The sequence below is a fragment of the Hylobates moloch genome, unplaced genomic scaffold (assembly GCF_009828535.3).
Source record: "Hylobates moloch isolate HMO894 unplaced genomic scaffold, HMol_V3 SCAFFOLD_12, whole genome shotgun sequence".
Lineage (NCBI taxonomy): Eukaryota > Metazoa > Chordata > Mammalia > Primates > Hylobatidae > Hylobates > Hylobates moloch.
The window spans coordinates 23,049,510-23,067,909 of NW_026652287.1; the positions used below are offsets into that span (position 1 = coordinate 23,049,510).

An 18,400-nucleotide genomic window follows, 5' to 3' on the forward strand; every position below is an offset into this window, starting at 1 on the left:
TCCTTGACTTCTTGTTTCTGCACTCATAGACAAGTGTCTATGGTCTAATTAGTGCCATGTTAGTCATATTTGTGTGCTTTTCATTGGTCATTTCACTGTTTTAAAATGGCCCCTTCCCGCCCAGGATCAACTGAGTGCCCAGGAGGTTGAGGCTGCAGTGAGCCATGATCACGTCTGCACCCTAGCATGGGTGACCCTATCTCAAAAGTGTCTCCTTGGCCAGACGTAGTGGCTCACGCCTGTAATCCTAGCACTTTGGGAGGCTGAGGTGGGGCAATCATGAGGTCAGGAGTTCGAGACCAGCCTGACCAACATGGTGAAACTCTGTCTCTACTAAAAATACAAGAAAAATTAGCCAGGCATGGTGACGCGTGCCTGTAATCCCAGTTACTCAGGAGGCTGAGGCAGGAGAATCACTTGAACCCAGGAGGCGGAGGTTGCAGTGAGCTGAGATTGCGCCACTGCACTCCAGCCTGGATGACAGAGTGAGACTCCATCTCAAAAAAGAAAAAAAAATTGCACGCCTGAACAACATAGCAAGGCCCCATCTTTACCAAAAAATTTAAAAATTATCTAGGTGTGTTGGCATGTGTCTGTAGTGCTACATACTCAGGAGGCTGAGGCAGGAGGATCACTTGAGCCCAAGAGTTAGAAGCTATAGTGAGCTATGATTATGCCAGTGCACTCCAGCCTGGGTGACATAGCGAGACCCTGTCTCAATAAAAAAAGAAAAAAAGTGGCCCCCAAGCATAGTCCTGAAGTGCTGTCTAGTGTTTCTAAGTGCAAGAAGGCTGTGATGTGCCCTACGGAGAAATGTGTGTTAAATAAGCATCATTCAGGCATGATTTATAGTGCTGTTGGCCATGAGTTCAATGTTAATGAATCAATACTATGTATTAAATAAGGTATCTTTAAACAGAAACACACATAGAACAAGGTTATATATTGATTGGTTGATAACCCCAGAAGCACTGATCTAATATTGGCCAATTCACAGCAACTTTTTAGAACATAACTACCAAGAGGCTGGGTGCGGTGGCTCACGCCTGTAATCCCAGCACTTTGGGAGGCCGAGGCGGGCAGATCACGAGGTCAGGAGATGGAGACCTTCCTGGCTAACACGGTGAAACCCCGTCTCTACTAAAAAAATACAAAAAAATTAACTGGGTGTGGTGGCGGGCGCTTGTAGTCCCAGCTACTCAGGAGGCTGAGGTAGGAGAATGGCGTGAACCCGGGAGGCGGAGTTTGCAGTGAGCTGAGATTGCGCCACTGCACTCCAGCCTGGGCAACAGAGTGAGACTCCGTCTCAAAAAAAAGAACATAACTACCAAGCATAACAAGAATTGACTGTGTGTGGCTATAAGTGCTCAGAAAAAGACCTAGAAAGAAATAGATCAACAAATAACAATGGCTAGAAGTGATTACTTTATCTTGTTCATTAGTTTCTAAATTGTAAATATGTAACAATGGCTATAAGTGATTACTTTATCTTGTTCATTAGTTTCTAAATTGAATATATTGACTATTCTGTAATTATATTTATGTGTTTTAAAATATTTAAACAGTTAAAATAGGACCTATCCTTTTATTTATTTTTTTTTTCTTTTTTTTTTTGAGACAGAGTCTCGCTGTCATCCATGCTGGAGTGTAGTGGTGCAGTCTCGGCTCACTGCAACCTCCACCTTCTAGGTTCAAGTGATTCTCCTGCCTCAGCCTCCCGAGTAGCTGGGATTACAGATGTGCACCACCACACCCAGCTAATTTTTGTATTTTTAGTAGGGATGGGGGTTTCGCCATGTTGGCCAGGCTGGTCTCGAACTCGTGACCTCAAGTGATCCATCTGCCTCAGCCTCCCAAAGTGCTGGGATTACAGATGTGAGCCCCTGCGCCTGGCTAGGACCTAGTCCTTTTAAATAACCACAATTCATCACCCAGATATCATCCATCCATTGTTTCCCCAACATCTCTGGGAAGCAATATTAGAAGTTAGAGTTTGAGTTGCCCGAAAGAAATCAGAGAGACTTGGGTAGTTTGTGAAATCTTTTGCTCAAAGTGTATTAGATCCTGTAGAATAATCCCTGCTCCCTATGGAATAGACACTCCCTGTAACATGCACGTGTGTATTTGTTTGATTCATTCTCCTCTATCTCTTTCTCTCACTGAGATGCAGGTAATTGACTAAATGCCAATGTTTCTATTTTTTTTTTTTTTTTTTTTTGAGACGGAGTCTCGCTCTGTCACCCAGGCTGGAGTGCAGTGGCATGATCTTGGCTCACTGCAAGCGGGTTCTTGCCATTCTCCTGCCTCAGCCTCCCGAGTAGCTGGAACTATAGGCGCCCGCCACCACACCCAGCTAATTTTTGTATTTTTAGTAGAGATGGGGTCTCACCGTGTTAACCAGGATGGTTTTTTTTTTTTTTTTTGAGACGGAGTCTTTCTCTGTCCCCCAGGCTGGAGTGCAGTGGCGCGATCTCGGCTCACTGCAACCTCCACCTCCTGGGTTCACGCCATTCTCCTGCCTCAGCCTCCCGAGTAGCTGGGAATACAGGCGCCCGCCAACACGCCCGGCTAATTTTTTGTGTTTTTAGTAGAGACGGGGTTTCACCGTGTTAGCCAGGATGGTCTCGATCTCCTGACCTCGTGATCCGCCCGCCTCAGCCTCCCAAAGTGCTGGGATTACAGGCTTGAGCCACCGCGCCCGGCTAACCAGGATGGTTTTGATCTCCTGACCTCGTGATCCGCCTGCCTCGGCCTCCCAAAGTGCTGGGATTACAGGCATAAGCCACCACGCCCAGCCCAATGTTTCTATTCTTTGAGTGCCTAGGTTCTGGCTCCAGTTTAACAATTTGCTTTCTGTTTTGATTGACATTACCTTGTAAATATGTTACAGGTATTCATAGAATTACAGTTTATCTTCCATTACCTACAGCCTTATCTTCATGACCTGGAGCTAGGCTCTATCTCTAGAAACTTGGGAACCTGCCTTCTTTATCTGAGCAGTTCCCTCCTAAGCCATCTGTTTAATTTGCCCATATTTGGCAGTTAGATGAGAGGAATGCTGGAGTCTTATGTAGCTGTCCACCTGGTTGAAAACTTTTTCTGTTATCTCTATATTGGTGTGAATATAACATTGCCATTTCTGTCATTTTCTTTCAGTCCTTGTTCATTTTGGTTTTTTTTTTTTTTTTTTTTTTTGAGACGGAGTCTCGCTCTTTCACCCAGGCTGGAGTGCAGTGGCGCGATCTCAGCTCACTGCAGGCTCCGCCGCCCGGGGTTCCGCCATTCTCCTGCCTCAGCCTCCCGCGTAGCTGGGACTACAGGCGCCTGCCACCTCGCCCGGCTAATTTTTTGTATTTTTAGTAGAGACGGGGTTTCACCGTGTTAGCCAGGATGGTCTCGATCTCCTGACCTCGTGATCCGCCCGCCTCGGCCTCCCAAAGTGCTGGGATTACAGGCGTGAGCCACCGCGCCCGGCCTTCATTTTGTTTTTGTCTTTGTTTTTGCTCTTAGAGACAGGGCCTCACTCTGATGCCCAGGCTGGAGTACAGTGGTGTAGTCATGGTTCACTACAGCCTCAATCTCCTGAGCTCAAGAAATCCTCCTGTCTTAGCCTCCTGAGTAGCTAGTAGCTGGGACTACAGGCATGTGACACCAGGCCTGGATAATTTTTAAATTATTTTGTAGGGATAGAGTCTCATTATGTTGCCTAGGTAGGTCTCAAACTCCTGGCCTCAAGCAGTTCTCCTCCTTGGCCTCCTAGAATGCTGGGATTACAGGCAAGAGCACAGCATTCAGCCCTTTGAGTCTTTTAAATGGCTAAACCAAAAAATCCTCTCCATAGTTTTTTGGAAGAAAAGCAATGTTTTAAGCCTGAAGTAAAGTTGTTTGCTTTTATTGATAGATAATGTGGAGCTCATACTGAAAACGATCAATAACCAGCACAGCGTTGAGAGTCAAGACAACGATCAGCCCGACTATGACAGCGTGGCATCAGACGAAGACACAGATTTGGAAACCACTGCAAGCAAAGCAAACCGGCAGAAGGTGAGAGGCCGTGTGTCCCATGGAAGGGCAAGCACGCATCAGCTGAGGGCTAGCCCTGCTAAAGCTGCTGTGCAGGAGGTTGGGTTTGTTACTAGCTCAGGCCAAGCAAAGGTGAAACGAGGTTAAATGGTTTTAAAATAGGGGTCCTTGTCCCTGCATCATAGCCCTGCTGCAGTTGAGACTTTATAAAACTTGTGAGGAGTAATTGGTGTGTTTTATTCATTCGACAAGTGTTTACTGAGTGACTTCAGATATTACTCTCCTGAATGAGGCTTCGTCCCTTTGCTGTGAGGCTCTCATTACCTAGGAGAGAGAGAACTGCAGGAGAAGGCACAAAGTGATGTGTGTCATACAAAGCACACACAGGCTGAGGGAGTGAGCAGAGCGAGAACCTATGGCTGGGAGTATCAGGTGGGGCTGTGTCACAGGACAGCTCTTAAGATGCGCCTCAAGGGACGCTTGGGATTGGGGCATGTGGAGGAGTCAGAAAGGAAGTGAAACCAGGCCATCTAAGGGGAAGCTGGTCATGCATAGGGACAGCCTAAAAAGGGTGGGATTCGAAGCTGCAGCAGGAGGGGTATGACGCCCGACGGAAGAGCGTGGGCCTCACAGGCAATGCAGAGCCCAGGATGCCATGTCTGGGGAGGACTATTCTGGTAGGTTAGAGAGTGGAGGGAGAGGTCCATACTGGAGCTGATGAAGGCCACCCCAGGACCCACGCTAGGATGGTGCAGGTAGAAGAGACCTCCGCACCAGAGTGTGAGCTGGGGGAGAGGGCGGCAGGACCCCAGGCTATGCACCCTCTGCTGACCCCCAGGACACACCCACAGAGGGGCTTGGCAATCATTTGAGAATGAATGAATAGGAAGGTAGAATAGAAAAGTCTTGGCAATAAGTTGGAAGGTTGAAGTGGGGAGATAGACTTATAGAAGATGTGTTCGGAGTTCTTCGGCCCACATGACTGTGAGAAAGATGGTGCCATTAGCAGATGCAGGGGACACCCCTGTGCAGACTTCCCGGAAGCCACCTGGTTCACTCAATGAGAGCCGAGATCATTCCAAGACCCTCTGTGACCAGGCCCTCTGTCAACTGCCTGGCCTCCTGCCCAATCCATCCCGCACACCTGAGCTCCACTGCAGGCTGGAATGTTCTTCCTCCAGATTCATGTGACTCATCCCTTCACCTCCTGGGCCTCTGCTCACCTCTCACCCACTCACAGGCTTAACCCCAGCTCCCCGCTTAACATGCAGTCCCCTATCCTGCTCTGTCTTATCTTTTCCCACAGCACTCATCACCCTCAATCATACGATATATATACTCTCTCATGCTGTTGGAATATAAACACCATGGAAGCAGGAATCTTTGTCTCTTTTCTAATATATCCCAAGCACCTAGAACACTGCCTAATGTTCAATGAAAATGTTGGAATGAATGAATTAATGAAAGAATGAATAAAAACAAAACATGAGTGAACGAGAGAAAGGCTTACAAGACAGGACAGACCTCATTGTCAGCATAGATGTGTAGCCTCACTGCCTGTTCTATTAGAAAATACTGACTTTCAAATTTTTTAAATAGGATAGTGACCCTACTTTTATGTTTTAGTTTTGCATTACTCTCAGAGGCCTTGATTTGGTTTGACTTAACTTTGCAATTCAGCTGGCTTGGTCAGAATTTGAAATTCTTGAGCTGTTAGTCTTTAATGTTCTCGTCATCTCAGATTGTGAACGTTTTCCCAATTTATTTTTAGAGCCTAGATTCAGATTTATCAGATGGACCAGTCACTGTACAGGAATTTATGGAGGTCAAAAACGCTCTAGTGGCTTCTGAGGCCAAGATACAGCAGCTAATGAAGGTGAATAACAACTTGAGTGACGAGCTGAGAATTATGCAGAAAAAGGTAACATGTTAATAAATGCCAGGACGGTTGACGCTTTAATCCCATAGTACAAGGAAGAATCTCAGGCACTGTGATGTGGTCCGAGGAAAGAAAAACAGTTATTGTAACAGCCTTAGAAATCTCTGGGCCAAGTTGTCTTTTTGAAGCAGGATGTATTTGGATATTTAAAATGAAATATATCCAGAGTAAGTTCCCCAGGTAGGAGAAACCTAGCATCCTATTTAAGCATTTGTGCCCATTAGAATAACCCTTGCATTGTTGTGTGCTTCCTGGAAACCTGGATGGGGCTCCATGGATGTGATTCTTCCCATTGCTAGGGAAGGATGATGACACCATGGAGACAGAGCCAGTGAGAGCCCTGGGCAGGGACATGTTTATCAGCATTCAAACCCTGCTCCCACCCTGGCAGCACTATCCCACATCCCCACCTTATTGCTCACCAGTTTTTACTACTAACTTGTATTATCCCCAGAGCCTACAGGAGAGCCTGCCACAGAGTAGGTTCTCAAAAAATAAGAAAAAACATTTCATTTGTACTAGGAAGAGCTGCACACTGGTGAAAAAAAAAATCTCATTTGCTCAGCATTTTCTCATTCATTACCTTTTGAGAGAATCGGAACCGTGTGAATATATTAATCCCTAAAAGGAGTGTGGTTGATGGTAGCAAGGAATACCCTTAGTAGGAGGGGGATTGTGTATGCAACTCTTTATGAGAAGGCTAAGTAAGGGAATTCGAAAAATTCCAAATTTTGCCCATGACTTTGTGGGTATCACTCATCATTCAGTTCTAAAATGAGATTTGGACACTTTACTTAACCAGAAACAAAATGAAATACATAATCTATGTCTTTAGACTGTCATTTGAGAAGTAAGGTTTTCAAATCATTTTCAAGACCTGAGGACGTGGTACACTCCATGTGTGCCTGGACTCTTCAGTGCTGCTTCCTGAAGGAAGGTGGAAGAACTAAAAAGGGGCCCATGCCCCTCTATTTACTAGGGAAGGAAATTGCTGTGCACTTTTGCGTGGGGTTTGGTCTAGGATTCTTTTGATGTTGAGTTCTAGAGCATTTTTGAGACTTTTTGAAATAAATGGCTCTAATGCCTGTAGTAGCAGGGAATGAAGAATGCTCAAGATCAGCTAGCCTTAAACGAACAGACACTTGTTCTGTGTCTCCCAGCCCTGTCTAGGGCTGCCATGCAGCTATAAACGAGACAGACCAAGAGCCCCTTTGTCATAACATATACAGGACCTGTATTTTCTCTGCCTTCTTTGGAATATATTTTATTTAGTGGATTACAGTTTGTTCCATTAATTGGACTAATAATTTTGACCAGGTGACTATTTCTGAAACATGCTGATTTTGCCACTGTAAATCAATCTGCTGCACATCACCTTTTAAAATCTAACAATGCTTCTTTTAGTATTTTTGGAAATCACCTGAGAGAGCCTCATTATCTCTGAAAGCAAATATCTTGAGCTTCTTTGAGAAATGCAAAGTGAAATTATTTGCTTTTGCTGATTGATTATCTCATCAATTCTTAGAAGTGCTTTTGATTTCTGAAACTATTGTCTATAACTTTTTATTTTCCCTTATACTCCTTCCAAATAAAAAAGTGTAGCCTGGTTCTTACTAAGATAAACATCATTAAAATTTATGTGAAGACATCTCTCTAAATACAGAGTACTAACATTTTTAAAAATTGAAACCAAGAACTTGTGCTCATGAGAACACATTCAGGCAAAATCCAGGCATGAAAAGTGTTAGGATAAAGTTTCAGATTTCAAGGCCTTAACTAAAAAACTGCCACAGAGGCTTTTTACACAGACAAACACATGATTACATGCACCAGTGCCCCATTGAGGACATGTGTCAATTACACGCCTCAGTCCTTGAACCTTGACCATTTCACTCTAGGCCATGGGTTCTCTAATGAATAGTTTCAACAGGCACTTCATGCCTGTCTGTATCCTGGAATGTAGAAATGTTCAGGGCTGCTTTGTCACTTTGCAGCTGTTCTTTCCTTGGAAAGAGAGTTGCAGATATGAGCTATATATACCCTGCCAGCCTTTGTGGTATAAAAGCAATCTATCATTCTGTAATGGCTTGCTCTTCAAGGTAACAGAATGAGTGGTCTTTTTGTGGAAGAGGCAGTAAGTCACACTTTGACAGCAGTTTGGCATGATCAATATAAAGTATATGGAATTTGTTTATTTAGCAAAGATGTATTGATTTTATTTCAAAGTTAGGTAAAGTTTTTAATATACATAAAGTTGACAAAGTAGCATGATTTGTATCTGATCTTTCACATTTAACAGTTGCTTGGAAAAGATGCTAATTAATGAAGAGGAGCAACTACTATTGGTGTATTTTTCACAGATTGGTGCTTTCTAAATAAAAATTGAAAGTAACTCCTAACATTGAATGGGTTTGCTACTGAAAAAGTAATGATCTTCTGGTGCAAACAGTTGCTTGTGGACTTAAACCTTGGCACTGGTGGGGAATTTGGTCAGATTTTACAGTCTCTGTCAAAGAGTAGACAGCTGAAGTCACACCACACCCAGCTTATAAAATGTCCATGGAAGAGGAAGGCGCACCAGAAGGGAAGGACCCTGCAAAGAATGGACGTGGTGAATGGTGTTTAAAATGCCAGATGCCAAAGAGTAACACGATTCCCTGCTGACCCCTTAACTCTAATCCATCCAGCACCATGGAGCAGCCTGCATGTGAGGAATGGAAGGAGCATTCAGGGCCTCCAAGTGACAGTCTCTAAAATGGGGTGGTGCCAGGCAGATTAGCATGTTCAAAGCTGACACCACTGAGGTCGCGTTTTTTGGGTGACAAAGCCAAAGGAGAGAAAGGCCAAATATTCCAGCCCTGACCGAAAGATGATCACTCACCAGACGGAAGCAAGTGTGCTGCGTGGAGCATCCATGCGAAGATGTCAATTCCATAGATCAATAGATTTCCAGTTTTCTTCATGATATGTTAATATAGCAAACTTACCATGATCCGGTTTTCTCTTTTTTTTTTTCAAAGTGCTGAATTGTTTAGAGTATCAAGAGTATTATGTAATAAAAACTTGTTGATCATAATTTTTCTTGTTGGCTTTTTGGAACGCAATAGGCGATCTGATTTTTCATAAGCTGAACTTCTGTCTTTCTTGCTTTGCAAAGCAACCCTAGTCATCTTTGTGCTGCTTCCATGGTGTCTGCTGTCATTTTTGGCCTTTGCAAATTGCTCAGGGCTCATTTGAAAAGCAAGTTACCTAAATGATGTTTTAATGATCTCAAACTCTTGCTTGAAACAGCCTTAGAATAATCCAGTGTACAGCTTGCCTGCAAACATTTCCCAGCCCCACCATGACAAATTTTTAAGTGGTTAGACATTTTGTTTTGAGGAAGTCCAAACCACAACTTTTCCGCATTCAGAAATGAAGCTATTTAATTTGCTTACGTGATGAAGGGAGTTGATTGTGTTTCACCCAATCCAGAAGAAAGGGTCCTTGTTTGTATTGGCTTTTTACTTTCAGCCCGGCTAGCTGTTACTGTCTTTATTGTTTAAAGCTGGTAGTTGTATTCATTTACTTGGTGTTTGCTTTTTCTGCTTGCTATAAAAAAACACAGTCCCACTGCCAAACATTTCTTTCAGCTTCAAACACTCCAGAGTGAAAATTCGAACCTCAGGAAACAGGCCACAACCAATGTATATCAGGTGCAAACTGGTTCTGAGTACACAGACACTTCCAACCACTCTTCCTTAAAGAGACGTCCGTCTGCCCGGGGCAGTAGGCCCATGTCCATGTACGAGACCGGATCAGGTCAGAAACCGTATCTCCCAATGGGAGAAGCGAGCCGCCCCGAAGAGAGCAGGACGAGACTCCAGCCCTTCCCCGCGCACGTAAGTAACACCACTGGCGCTTCTGCTGTTCACTCTGTGCAGCCTGACTACTCTGTTTCCTCTTCTGAACCTACAGGTCCCCACACCTCTGCTTTGCCAAATTGGACTAGGAGAGTTACCATTGTGTTTGCTGTATTAACATGTCCACAGATGCTTGCAGTGTTCCCACAAGCACACAGGGCCATGGGCTGATGGTTTCCTAACCAAGTTGGGGATTCTGGCTCTTGCCCAAACTGCTGCTTTTTTCTCCCCCACATCCATGATTAGTTCTCAACCAGCCAGTGTTGGAACTTTTTTTGGTAAAGCTTCCTTCCTTCTCCACTTCCAAAAACAAAAACAAATCATAGAGGTCACTCTCAGAAGGAAGTGTCGCCTTCTTGGAGCTAGACAGGGATGTGCCCCTTTAAGGACTGGAGCCTTTAGAATCCAAGATGCCTTTTCAGCTCCTCCTCAAGCAGGTGGCCTTGAATCTGGGCCCAGGAGCCCAGGCAAGGCTGGAAGGCTCCAGGCCTCCGCAGCCTCTCCACGTGTGCTCGGTGTGCCTCCTAGGTTCACTTCTGCATCCTGCTCCTCCCTCCGTGGTGGGGGAAGTGTGGCTTTGTCGTCTCAGAAAAGGAAATGTAATACTCTACATCAGTCTTAGAAGCGCTGAATTCCAGAGGTTGTGCTCTGCAGCAGGCTTCTTACAATCTTATTTTGCATTGGGATACATACTGTGTTACAAGGTTTTCAATATATTTCTTCTGGATTACTTTATTATAAAATGTGTTTTGCCAAGATGTTATACAGACATTTAAACTTTTTCATGTGATGCTTTTTCAGAGAGTAGTATTTGTCTTTTTGAGTGTCAAAGTTTATTATTTCTTCAGTCAAATTTTATGGGAGTTTCCAAAAAAATTCTCAAGGTAGATGCAAAGCAAGGACGTGTTTTTGTAAATTTTTTTTTTTTTTTTTTTTTTTTTTTTTTTTTTTTTTTTATCTCGGCTCACTGCAAGCTCCACCTCCAAGGTTCACGCCATTCTCCTGCCTCAGCCTCCCTGAGTAGCTGGGACTACAGGCGCCCGCCACCACGCCCGGCTAATTTTTTTTTGTATTTTTAGTAGAGACAGGATTTCACGATGGTCTCGATCTCCTGACCTCGTGATCCGCCCGCCTCGGCCTCCCAAAGTGCTGGGATTACAGGCTTGAGCCACTGCGCCCGGCCTGGTTTCGTAAATTAAACCCTAGTTTAATTTTGTCAATTTTCAGTGGTAAAATTACAATATTGTTTTACTATAATTGGGAGTCTGTTATCTCAAATTCTTTTTTTTTTTTGAGACGGAGTCTCGCTCTGTCGCCCAGGCTGGAGTGCAGTGGCGCAATCTCGGCTCACTGCAAGCTCCGCCTCCCGGGTTCCCGCCATTCTCCTGCCTCAGCCTCTCCGAGTAGCTGGGACTACAGGCGCCCGCCACCACGCCCGGCTAATTTTTTTGTATTTTTAGTAGAGACGGGGTTTCACCGTGGTCTCGATCTCCTGACCTCGTGATCCGCCCGCCTCAGCCTCCCAAAGTGCTGGGATTACAAGCGTGAGCCACCGCGCCCGGCTCTCAAATTCTTTTTAAGATACTTGGGTTTAACGTTCTAAGGCAATTGATTTGATACATTTGATGTAATGGGAAAGCCATCAAACTAAGTTAAGAATCTTTTTTTTTTTTTTTTTTTGAGACGGAGTCTCGCTCTGTCACCCAGGCTGGGGTGCAGTGGTGTGATCTCAGCTCACTGCAACCTTTACCTCCTGGGTTCAAGCAGTTCTCCTGCCTCAGCCTTCTGAGTAGCTGGGACTACAGGCACATGCTCCCAAGCCTGGCTAATTTTTTTGTGTTTTAGTAGAGACGGGGTTTCATCATGTTGCCCAGGCTGGTCTCAAACTCCTGAGCTCAGGCAATCCTCCCGCCTCAGCCTCCCAAAGTGCTAGGATTACAGGTGTGAGCTACCGCGCCCACCCTAAGTTAAGAATCTTATTTTTGTATAGCTGAAGACAAAATTTAGGAAAAGCAGCTTTGTTATTTTTCCGTGTACTTTCTTATTTTAGAAAAAATTAGAATATAAAGATATCAGGAAGGCGCTGTAACTGTACTAAAAATTAGATTGATAGTGTATAGTGGCCGGGCGCGGTGGCTCATGCTTGTAATCCCAGCACTTTGGGAGGCCGAGGCGGGAGGATCATGAGGTCAGGAGATCGAGACCACGGTGAAACCCCGTCTCTACTAAAAATACAAAAAAATTAGCCGGGCGTGGTGGCGGGCGCCTGTAGTCCCAGCTACTTGGAGAGGCTGAGGCAGGAGAATGGCGTGAACCCAGGAGGCGGAGCTTGCAGTGAGCCGAGATTGCGCCACTGCACTCCAGCCTGGGCGACAGAGCGAGACTCCAACTCAAAAAAAAAAAACAGATTGATAGTGTATAGCAACTTACAATCATTTGTATAGTTCTCATTTCACATCAGTCCTGATTGAAAAACAAATATGCATTTCATAGTATCCATTAAAAAATTATTGACAAGTTTGACAAATTATGTTAGGTATTTCCCTTATGGAAAAGCAGCCTTATTAAATTCAGAGTAATTTCCAGGAGGTGTTTCACCAAGGGTTTAAACATCTCTGGGGTCCTGTTACCGGTGGCCACTGAGTTTGCAGCACTCATGTCACATAATGTGTGGTGTTCCAGGATTCTTTTACTGAAGCTGGCAAGATGGTAGGTTTTTGGTTTGTTTTGTATTTTCCCGAGTGTGTTTCTCTTTCCCATTCCAGATCGGGAGGAGTGCACTTGTGACCTCCTCTTCATCTCTGCCTTCCTTCCCCTCCACACTTTCCTGGTCGAGGGACGAAAGCACCCGAAGGGTTAAGTACATTCTGAATGGTCTGCTCTCTGGAGGAGGGGCCGTGCTCCTGGGCGCTTTGTGCTTGGGCTCTGGCCCCCCTGTCCTTCGCTAATTGCCCTTCCGTCCTGCATGAAGCAGCACTTCCTCCTGGTTTCTCACAGTGCATCAGGCTCACACTCGTGCACATGCACGCTCACCCATCGAGGGCGCCTCCCTTTCTCTAACCCCACACTGCTCATGTTCACGTCATATTTAACAAACTTTGCAAATCACCCTACAGCATTTATTCTGAGCATACTGTTTTTTTAAACAACCAGCAAATTAGCTGGCTGCTGGTTAGATATTATAATAGGCCAAATTTGTTCAGGGCTACAGTTGTCAGATTGAAACTGCTGTATGTGGACTCGCTGAAGTACTAAAATGTTATGCCTTTTTTTTAACCTGTGACACATTTTATGTCAGCACCACACTTGACAAACCAAGGTTTACAAGTCCCTGCATCTTGAATCAGAATTGTAACACCTTGTGGCATTGGAGCTGTGCAAGCAGCTGTTAACCTAAAGCTGTTCACTTGTACGGGTTGGTTAAACCTCACCTACTGGTGTATAATTTATGGTCTCAATAGCAGTGCATGATTCAGGTAAGCCCCTTTTAGAGTAGTCAGGCAGTAAGTATTAAGCACCTCCTCCATACACAGTGTTTTGGTAAGTCAATGAAAGGGTCCTAAGGACTTAGGTGGCACAGCCCCTGCTCCCAAAGGCACCGTCAATTAAAAAATACTTTCATGCGTAAAGAATGGTACATGACCGCAACCTGGGAAAGCTGTGGAAAGAGCACAGGCTTTGAAAATCCATGTCCCAGTTCTGGCTCCATCTCTTTTTTAATGGAAGGGTAATGTAAGGTAAGAGGAGGAAGGTGGCTGTGGGTAAGGGACCACCTTTACAGGCAAGGTGGGGTTTGCACTGGGCCTTTGCCATTCCCTCCACACCTAGGAATGGATGGAGAGCCTTTCTTTCCTAGTTCCAGTGGCATATGGATTACCAAGGCCCTTTCAAGATTTGTTTTTTTATCTTTTAGAGACAGTCTCATGTTGCCCAGTCTGTAGTACAATAGCTATTTACAGGCATGGTCATAGCGTACTATAGCCTCAAACTCCTGTGCTCAAGCAGTCCTCCTGCTTCAGGCTTCTGAGTAGCTGGGCCTACAGGCATGCGCCACCATGCCCTGACCCTTTTGGAATTCTTTACTTCACTTTCAGTCTATTAAGAATTCTCAGCCGAGTGCAGTGACTCACACACTTTGGGAGGCCTAGGCGGGGGGATTGCTTGAGCCCAGGAGTTCAAGACCAGCCTCAGCAACATGGTAAAATCCCATCTCTATAAAAAATAAAAAAAATTATCCAGGTGTGTTGATGTGCACCTGTAGTCCCAGGTACTTGGGAGGCTGAGATGGGAGGATCACTTGAGCCCACCATGAGAGATCGAGGCTGCAGTGAGCCATGATTGTGCCATTGCACTCCAGCCTGGACAACACAGTGAGACCCTGTCTCAAAAAAAAAAGGAATTATTGTACTAAAAAAAAAAAAAAGAATTATTGATAAATTGTACTTAAAGTCTCGGCTGGGTGCAGTGGCTCATGCCTGTAATCCCAGCACTTTGGGAGGCCAAGGTGGGTGGATCACTTGAGCCCAGGAGTTTTGAGACCAGCCTGGCCAACATGGCAAAACCCGTCTCTACTAAAAATACAAAAATTAGCGGGGGGTGGTGGCGCATGCCTGTGATCCCAGATACTCTGAAGGCTGAGGCACAAGAATCAAGAATCCCTTGAACCCAGGAAGTGGAGGTTGCAGTAAGCCGAGATTGCACCACTACACTCCAGCCTGGGTGACAGAGTGAGATTGTCTCAAAAAAAAAAAAAAAAGTCTCCTGAGCAGTTCTGAAATTGAACTGTAATGTTTCATTAAAATAGCCCAGATACAACTAAAGGACAGTTAGACCGTGATTAAATATCTCATTAGAAATTTTGTAAGTCAAACCTCTTTTGTCTACTGTGAAATTTTGTTTTTTAATTTGTATGGTAGCCTTAAAAATCATTGCAAGGACTGCTTGCTGAGACAGAGTTTTGTACAAAAATCATTTAAACTGATCACCCTGATTGTTCCTGACAGCTTCATCATGAGTTTAGATTTTTATGGCATGTCTTTATTCAGAGAAAACTGCAAACCTATTAAATAAATTGAACCAGCACCAGCTATAAGGTAACCTTCCTATTAACAGCTTTGAGAGAGCAGCACTCTTAACCAATAGCTTTTGGCTCTGCATGTTTATAATAATTTGATACAATTAAATGCTAGCTACACTGAAATTCTGTACGTATGCTTTTGTTGACAATGATGAAGGACTTAACTAACATGTAAGTAACTGATTTCCTGGGTGGTTGCTGCTATATGTTGTTTTCCATACTTGAGAAAACATTTACCAAATGCACTTATGAGGTATATGAGTCACTACTCTTCTAAAATGTTTAAATGAAACTTGGTACTTTTGATCATTGAGGGTAATGCATTTGATTTGCGATTTATCACATTTTCATCAGGGAAGGCAAAAAGATTCATTATAAAGGCCGGGCATGGTGGCTCACGCCTGTAATCCTAGCACTTTGGGAAGCCGAGGCAGGTGGGTTGCCTGAGCTCGGTAGTTCGAGACCATCCTGGGCAACACAGTGAAACCCTGTCTCTACTAAAATACAAAAAATTAGCCAGGCGTGGCAGTGGGCGCCTGTAGTCCCAGCTGCTTGGGAGGCTGAGGCAGGAGAATCGCTTGAACCTGGGAGGCCGAGGCAGAAGTTACAGTGATCCAGGATTGCACCACTGCACTCCAGCCTGGGCGACAGAGCAAGACTCTGTCTCGTGAGCCACCACACCCTGCCTGTATTTTAACTGCATCTCATTATGTTATAAATTTGAGAACTAAATGAGGGTGTATTGCCTTGCATGTCTGTTAGTTTGTACTAAGGATCTGATTATGGAGTAGCCACTGAGCTAAGAAGAAAATGGTGCAAAGAAGGAAAGAGGCCATTTCTGGATCCAATGTTCATCTTTTACTAAATTTTCACTAGAGAGTTGTCCCCTGTCCCAAATGAGATTTGGGATGTGAAGGCCAGTAGCCTAACAGGTAACAATTCCTGGGGAAGACTCCTGAGAAGACTCCTTATGTTACAAACTCATGAGGGTCCCTCTTCTTTCTTGTAGGCATCCAGGCTGGAGAAGCAGAACAGCACACCTGAGAGTGACTACGACAACACTCCCAATGACATGGAGCCAGATGGCATGGGGTACATCCACAGGACGAGCGTGCCAGGGGAGGGGATCCCCAGGGCCAGAGACCTGGCAGGCCTGGGCCAGCAGAAGCAGTTCACCACACACACCCCTTTTCTCTATTTTCAGACTCATAAAATCTTAAAATATTCAAGCATATGCTCATAGTTTACATGTCTTGTCATCTCACATTGTTGCCGAAAGGCCTTTTTCTTTGTACCAGCATGTTATGTGTCTCTAGCTGTCTGTAGTGTGTTTAAAGTCATTACCCCACTTCATCATGAAGACAACATTGGGTTACATTCTGCATTCGTACCCAAAGAGTTGGCCCACCTGGGGATGGCTTTATAAACAAACACCCTCCCCGCTCCAGGTATTTCCCTCCCTTTTCCCCTCCCTCCTTCACCCTTCCCGTGAGAGTCAACACTTCCAGCCCTATGGTAGAGTGAAATAGCCGATTTTAGAGCCTTACCATGAGTCTGCTGCTAGACAGGAAAAAGGAAATGACGAGACCAGCCTGCTCATGCATTTAGCCAGTGCATACAAAGTGGCTCCTAGAAGCAGAGGGGGAGCTGATAAGCACCTGCTGTATTTAACTGCATCTTTAATGTTCACAGGTCAAGCCGAAAAGGACGGCAGAGAAGTATGGTGTGGCCAGGTGATGGCTTGGTGCCAGACACAGCAGAACCCCATGTGGCCCCAAGCCCCACTCTCCCTAGCACCGAAGATGTCATCAGGAAGACTGAACAGATCACCAAAAACATACAGGAGCTCTTAAGAGCAGCCCAAGAAAATAAACATGACAGGTAAGCAGGATTGAAGACCCTGCTTTGGGAGAGTGTGTGTTACGCACCCAGAAAGGGATGATGCCCACGTTCCTAATGGCAGCTGTTCCCAGCATGCTGACTTCAAGGTCATTGAAAACAAGTCTACATAACAGGCTTAAGAACAATGTCGGCCGGGCGCAGTGGCTCACGCTTGTAATCCCAGCACTTTGGGAGGCCGAGGCGGGCGGATCACGAGGTCAGGAGATCGAGACCACGGTGAAACCCTGTCTCTACTAAAAATACAAAAAATTAGCCAGGCGTGGTGGCGGGCGCCTGTAGTCCCAGCTACTCGGAGAGGCTGAGGCAGGAGAATGGCGTGAACCCGGGAGGCGGAGCTTGCAGTGAGCCAAGATTGCGCCACTGCACTCCAGCCTGGGTGACAGAGCGAGACTCTGTCTCAAAAAAAAAAAAAAAAAAAAAAAAAAAAAGAACAATGTCAGTTTTGGTTTGGTTTGTCTTGTTTGATTTACATGGTATTTTCTTTTTTTTATCTTGTTATGAAGCTCCGAAAATAAATGCCTCTAGAAATAGGATTGTGGCATATTTAGGGTGGCGACAATGCTAGTTCTAGGTGGAGGGGGAAAGGGGCTACCTTACACCTTGCTTCTGGCCATGGCTATACCCTGGCCTGGCTAAGGACAAGGCCGCTGACACAAAAAGTATCCTGGGCTGGGCACAGTGGCTCACACCTGTAATCCCGGCACTTTGGGAGGCCAAAGCAGGTGGATCACCTGAGGTCAGGAGTTCGAGAGCAGTCTGACCAATATGGTGAAACCCTGTGTCTATGAAAAACACAAAAATTAGTCGAGCATGGCAGCATGTGCCTGTAGTCCCAGCTATTCAGGAGGCTGAGGCAGGAGAATTTCTTGAACCCTGGAGGCGTAGGGTTGCAGTGAGCCAAGATCATGCCACTGCACTCCAGCCTGGGCAACAATAGCGAAACTGTCGCAAAATAAATAAAGTTGATCTCCTCATCACCCAAATCCATCTCTGAGCATGAGAGGGGAGGCTGCTTACTCTGACTAGAAGCACGTCCTGTGGTTAATTCTTACCCTGAGTAAGGGACTGGCTCTTGCTCCAACTTAGCCTTTTGTTCTTTGAGAGTGAATTCTCTGAGAACTTCCAGTGAGTTGCGAACTGCTTGGGGTAACATCCTAGCTTCCCATGGTTGGCAGGATGTAGACACTCATAAAACATTAGCTAAACCAGCAGAGTTCAGTCAAACCCAAGAAAAATCTCATTCTTCTCATAGGTCAGCAAAGTTTAGGACTTCAGTGAAGAACTTTCTTCACGCCTTGCACGAGCAAAAAGTGTTCAAGGGATGCTGTGCTGTTTACTCTTCTGTTTTCTCCTTCCACACAGACATGCATCTGGGCCTTTGTATTCCCTTTTGTAGTCCTGGCACTACTGGGCCAACCTCCCCTTTCTGTACCCTTTTTTATATGGCTCACACATCTCCCAGTGTCCTTATTTCCCACTAGGAAAGAAGGGAATAATCCATGTTTATTGAAAGATAAGAGTTAGTCTTCTGGAGGGACTGCTGGAAGCTCCTCAGAG

General features: G+C 45.1%; 1 protein-coding gene across 10 annotated transcripts in view; it reads left to right on the forward strand.

The window, feature by feature from the left end:
* The window catches only part of GIT2 (GIT ArfGAP 2), a 77,052-nt gene that overhangs the window by 45,321 nt on the left and 13,331 nt on the right, over positions 1 to 18,400 (forward strand). For 3 of the 10 annotated variants that reach the window (XR_009209118.1, XM_032168722.2, XM_032168723.2), the window contains exons 13-18: positions 3,902 to 4,044; positions 5,795 to 5,944; positions 9,595 to 9,843; positions 12,630 to 12,719; positions 15,951 to 16,033; positions 16,634 to 16,822. Coding sequence is in view for 9 of the 10 variants with exons in the window: in XM_032168722.2 (XP_032024613.1) it covers positions 3,902 to 4,044; positions 5,795 to 5,944; positions 9,595 to 9,843; positions 12,630 to 12,719; positions 15,951 to 16,033; positions 16,634 to 16,822 (904 nt within the window). In the remaining variant the exon portion in view is untranslated. Of the gene's footprint in view, positions 1 to 3,901; positions 4,045 to 5,794; positions 5,945 to 8,261; positions 9,039 to 9,594; positions 9,844 to 12,629; positions 12,720 to 15,950; positions 16,034 to 16,633; positions 16,823 to 18,400 lie in introns of those variants that run through there. The other 7 variants (XM_032168729.2, XM_058425936.1, XM_058425935.1 and 4 more) reach the window with 6 other exon arrangements.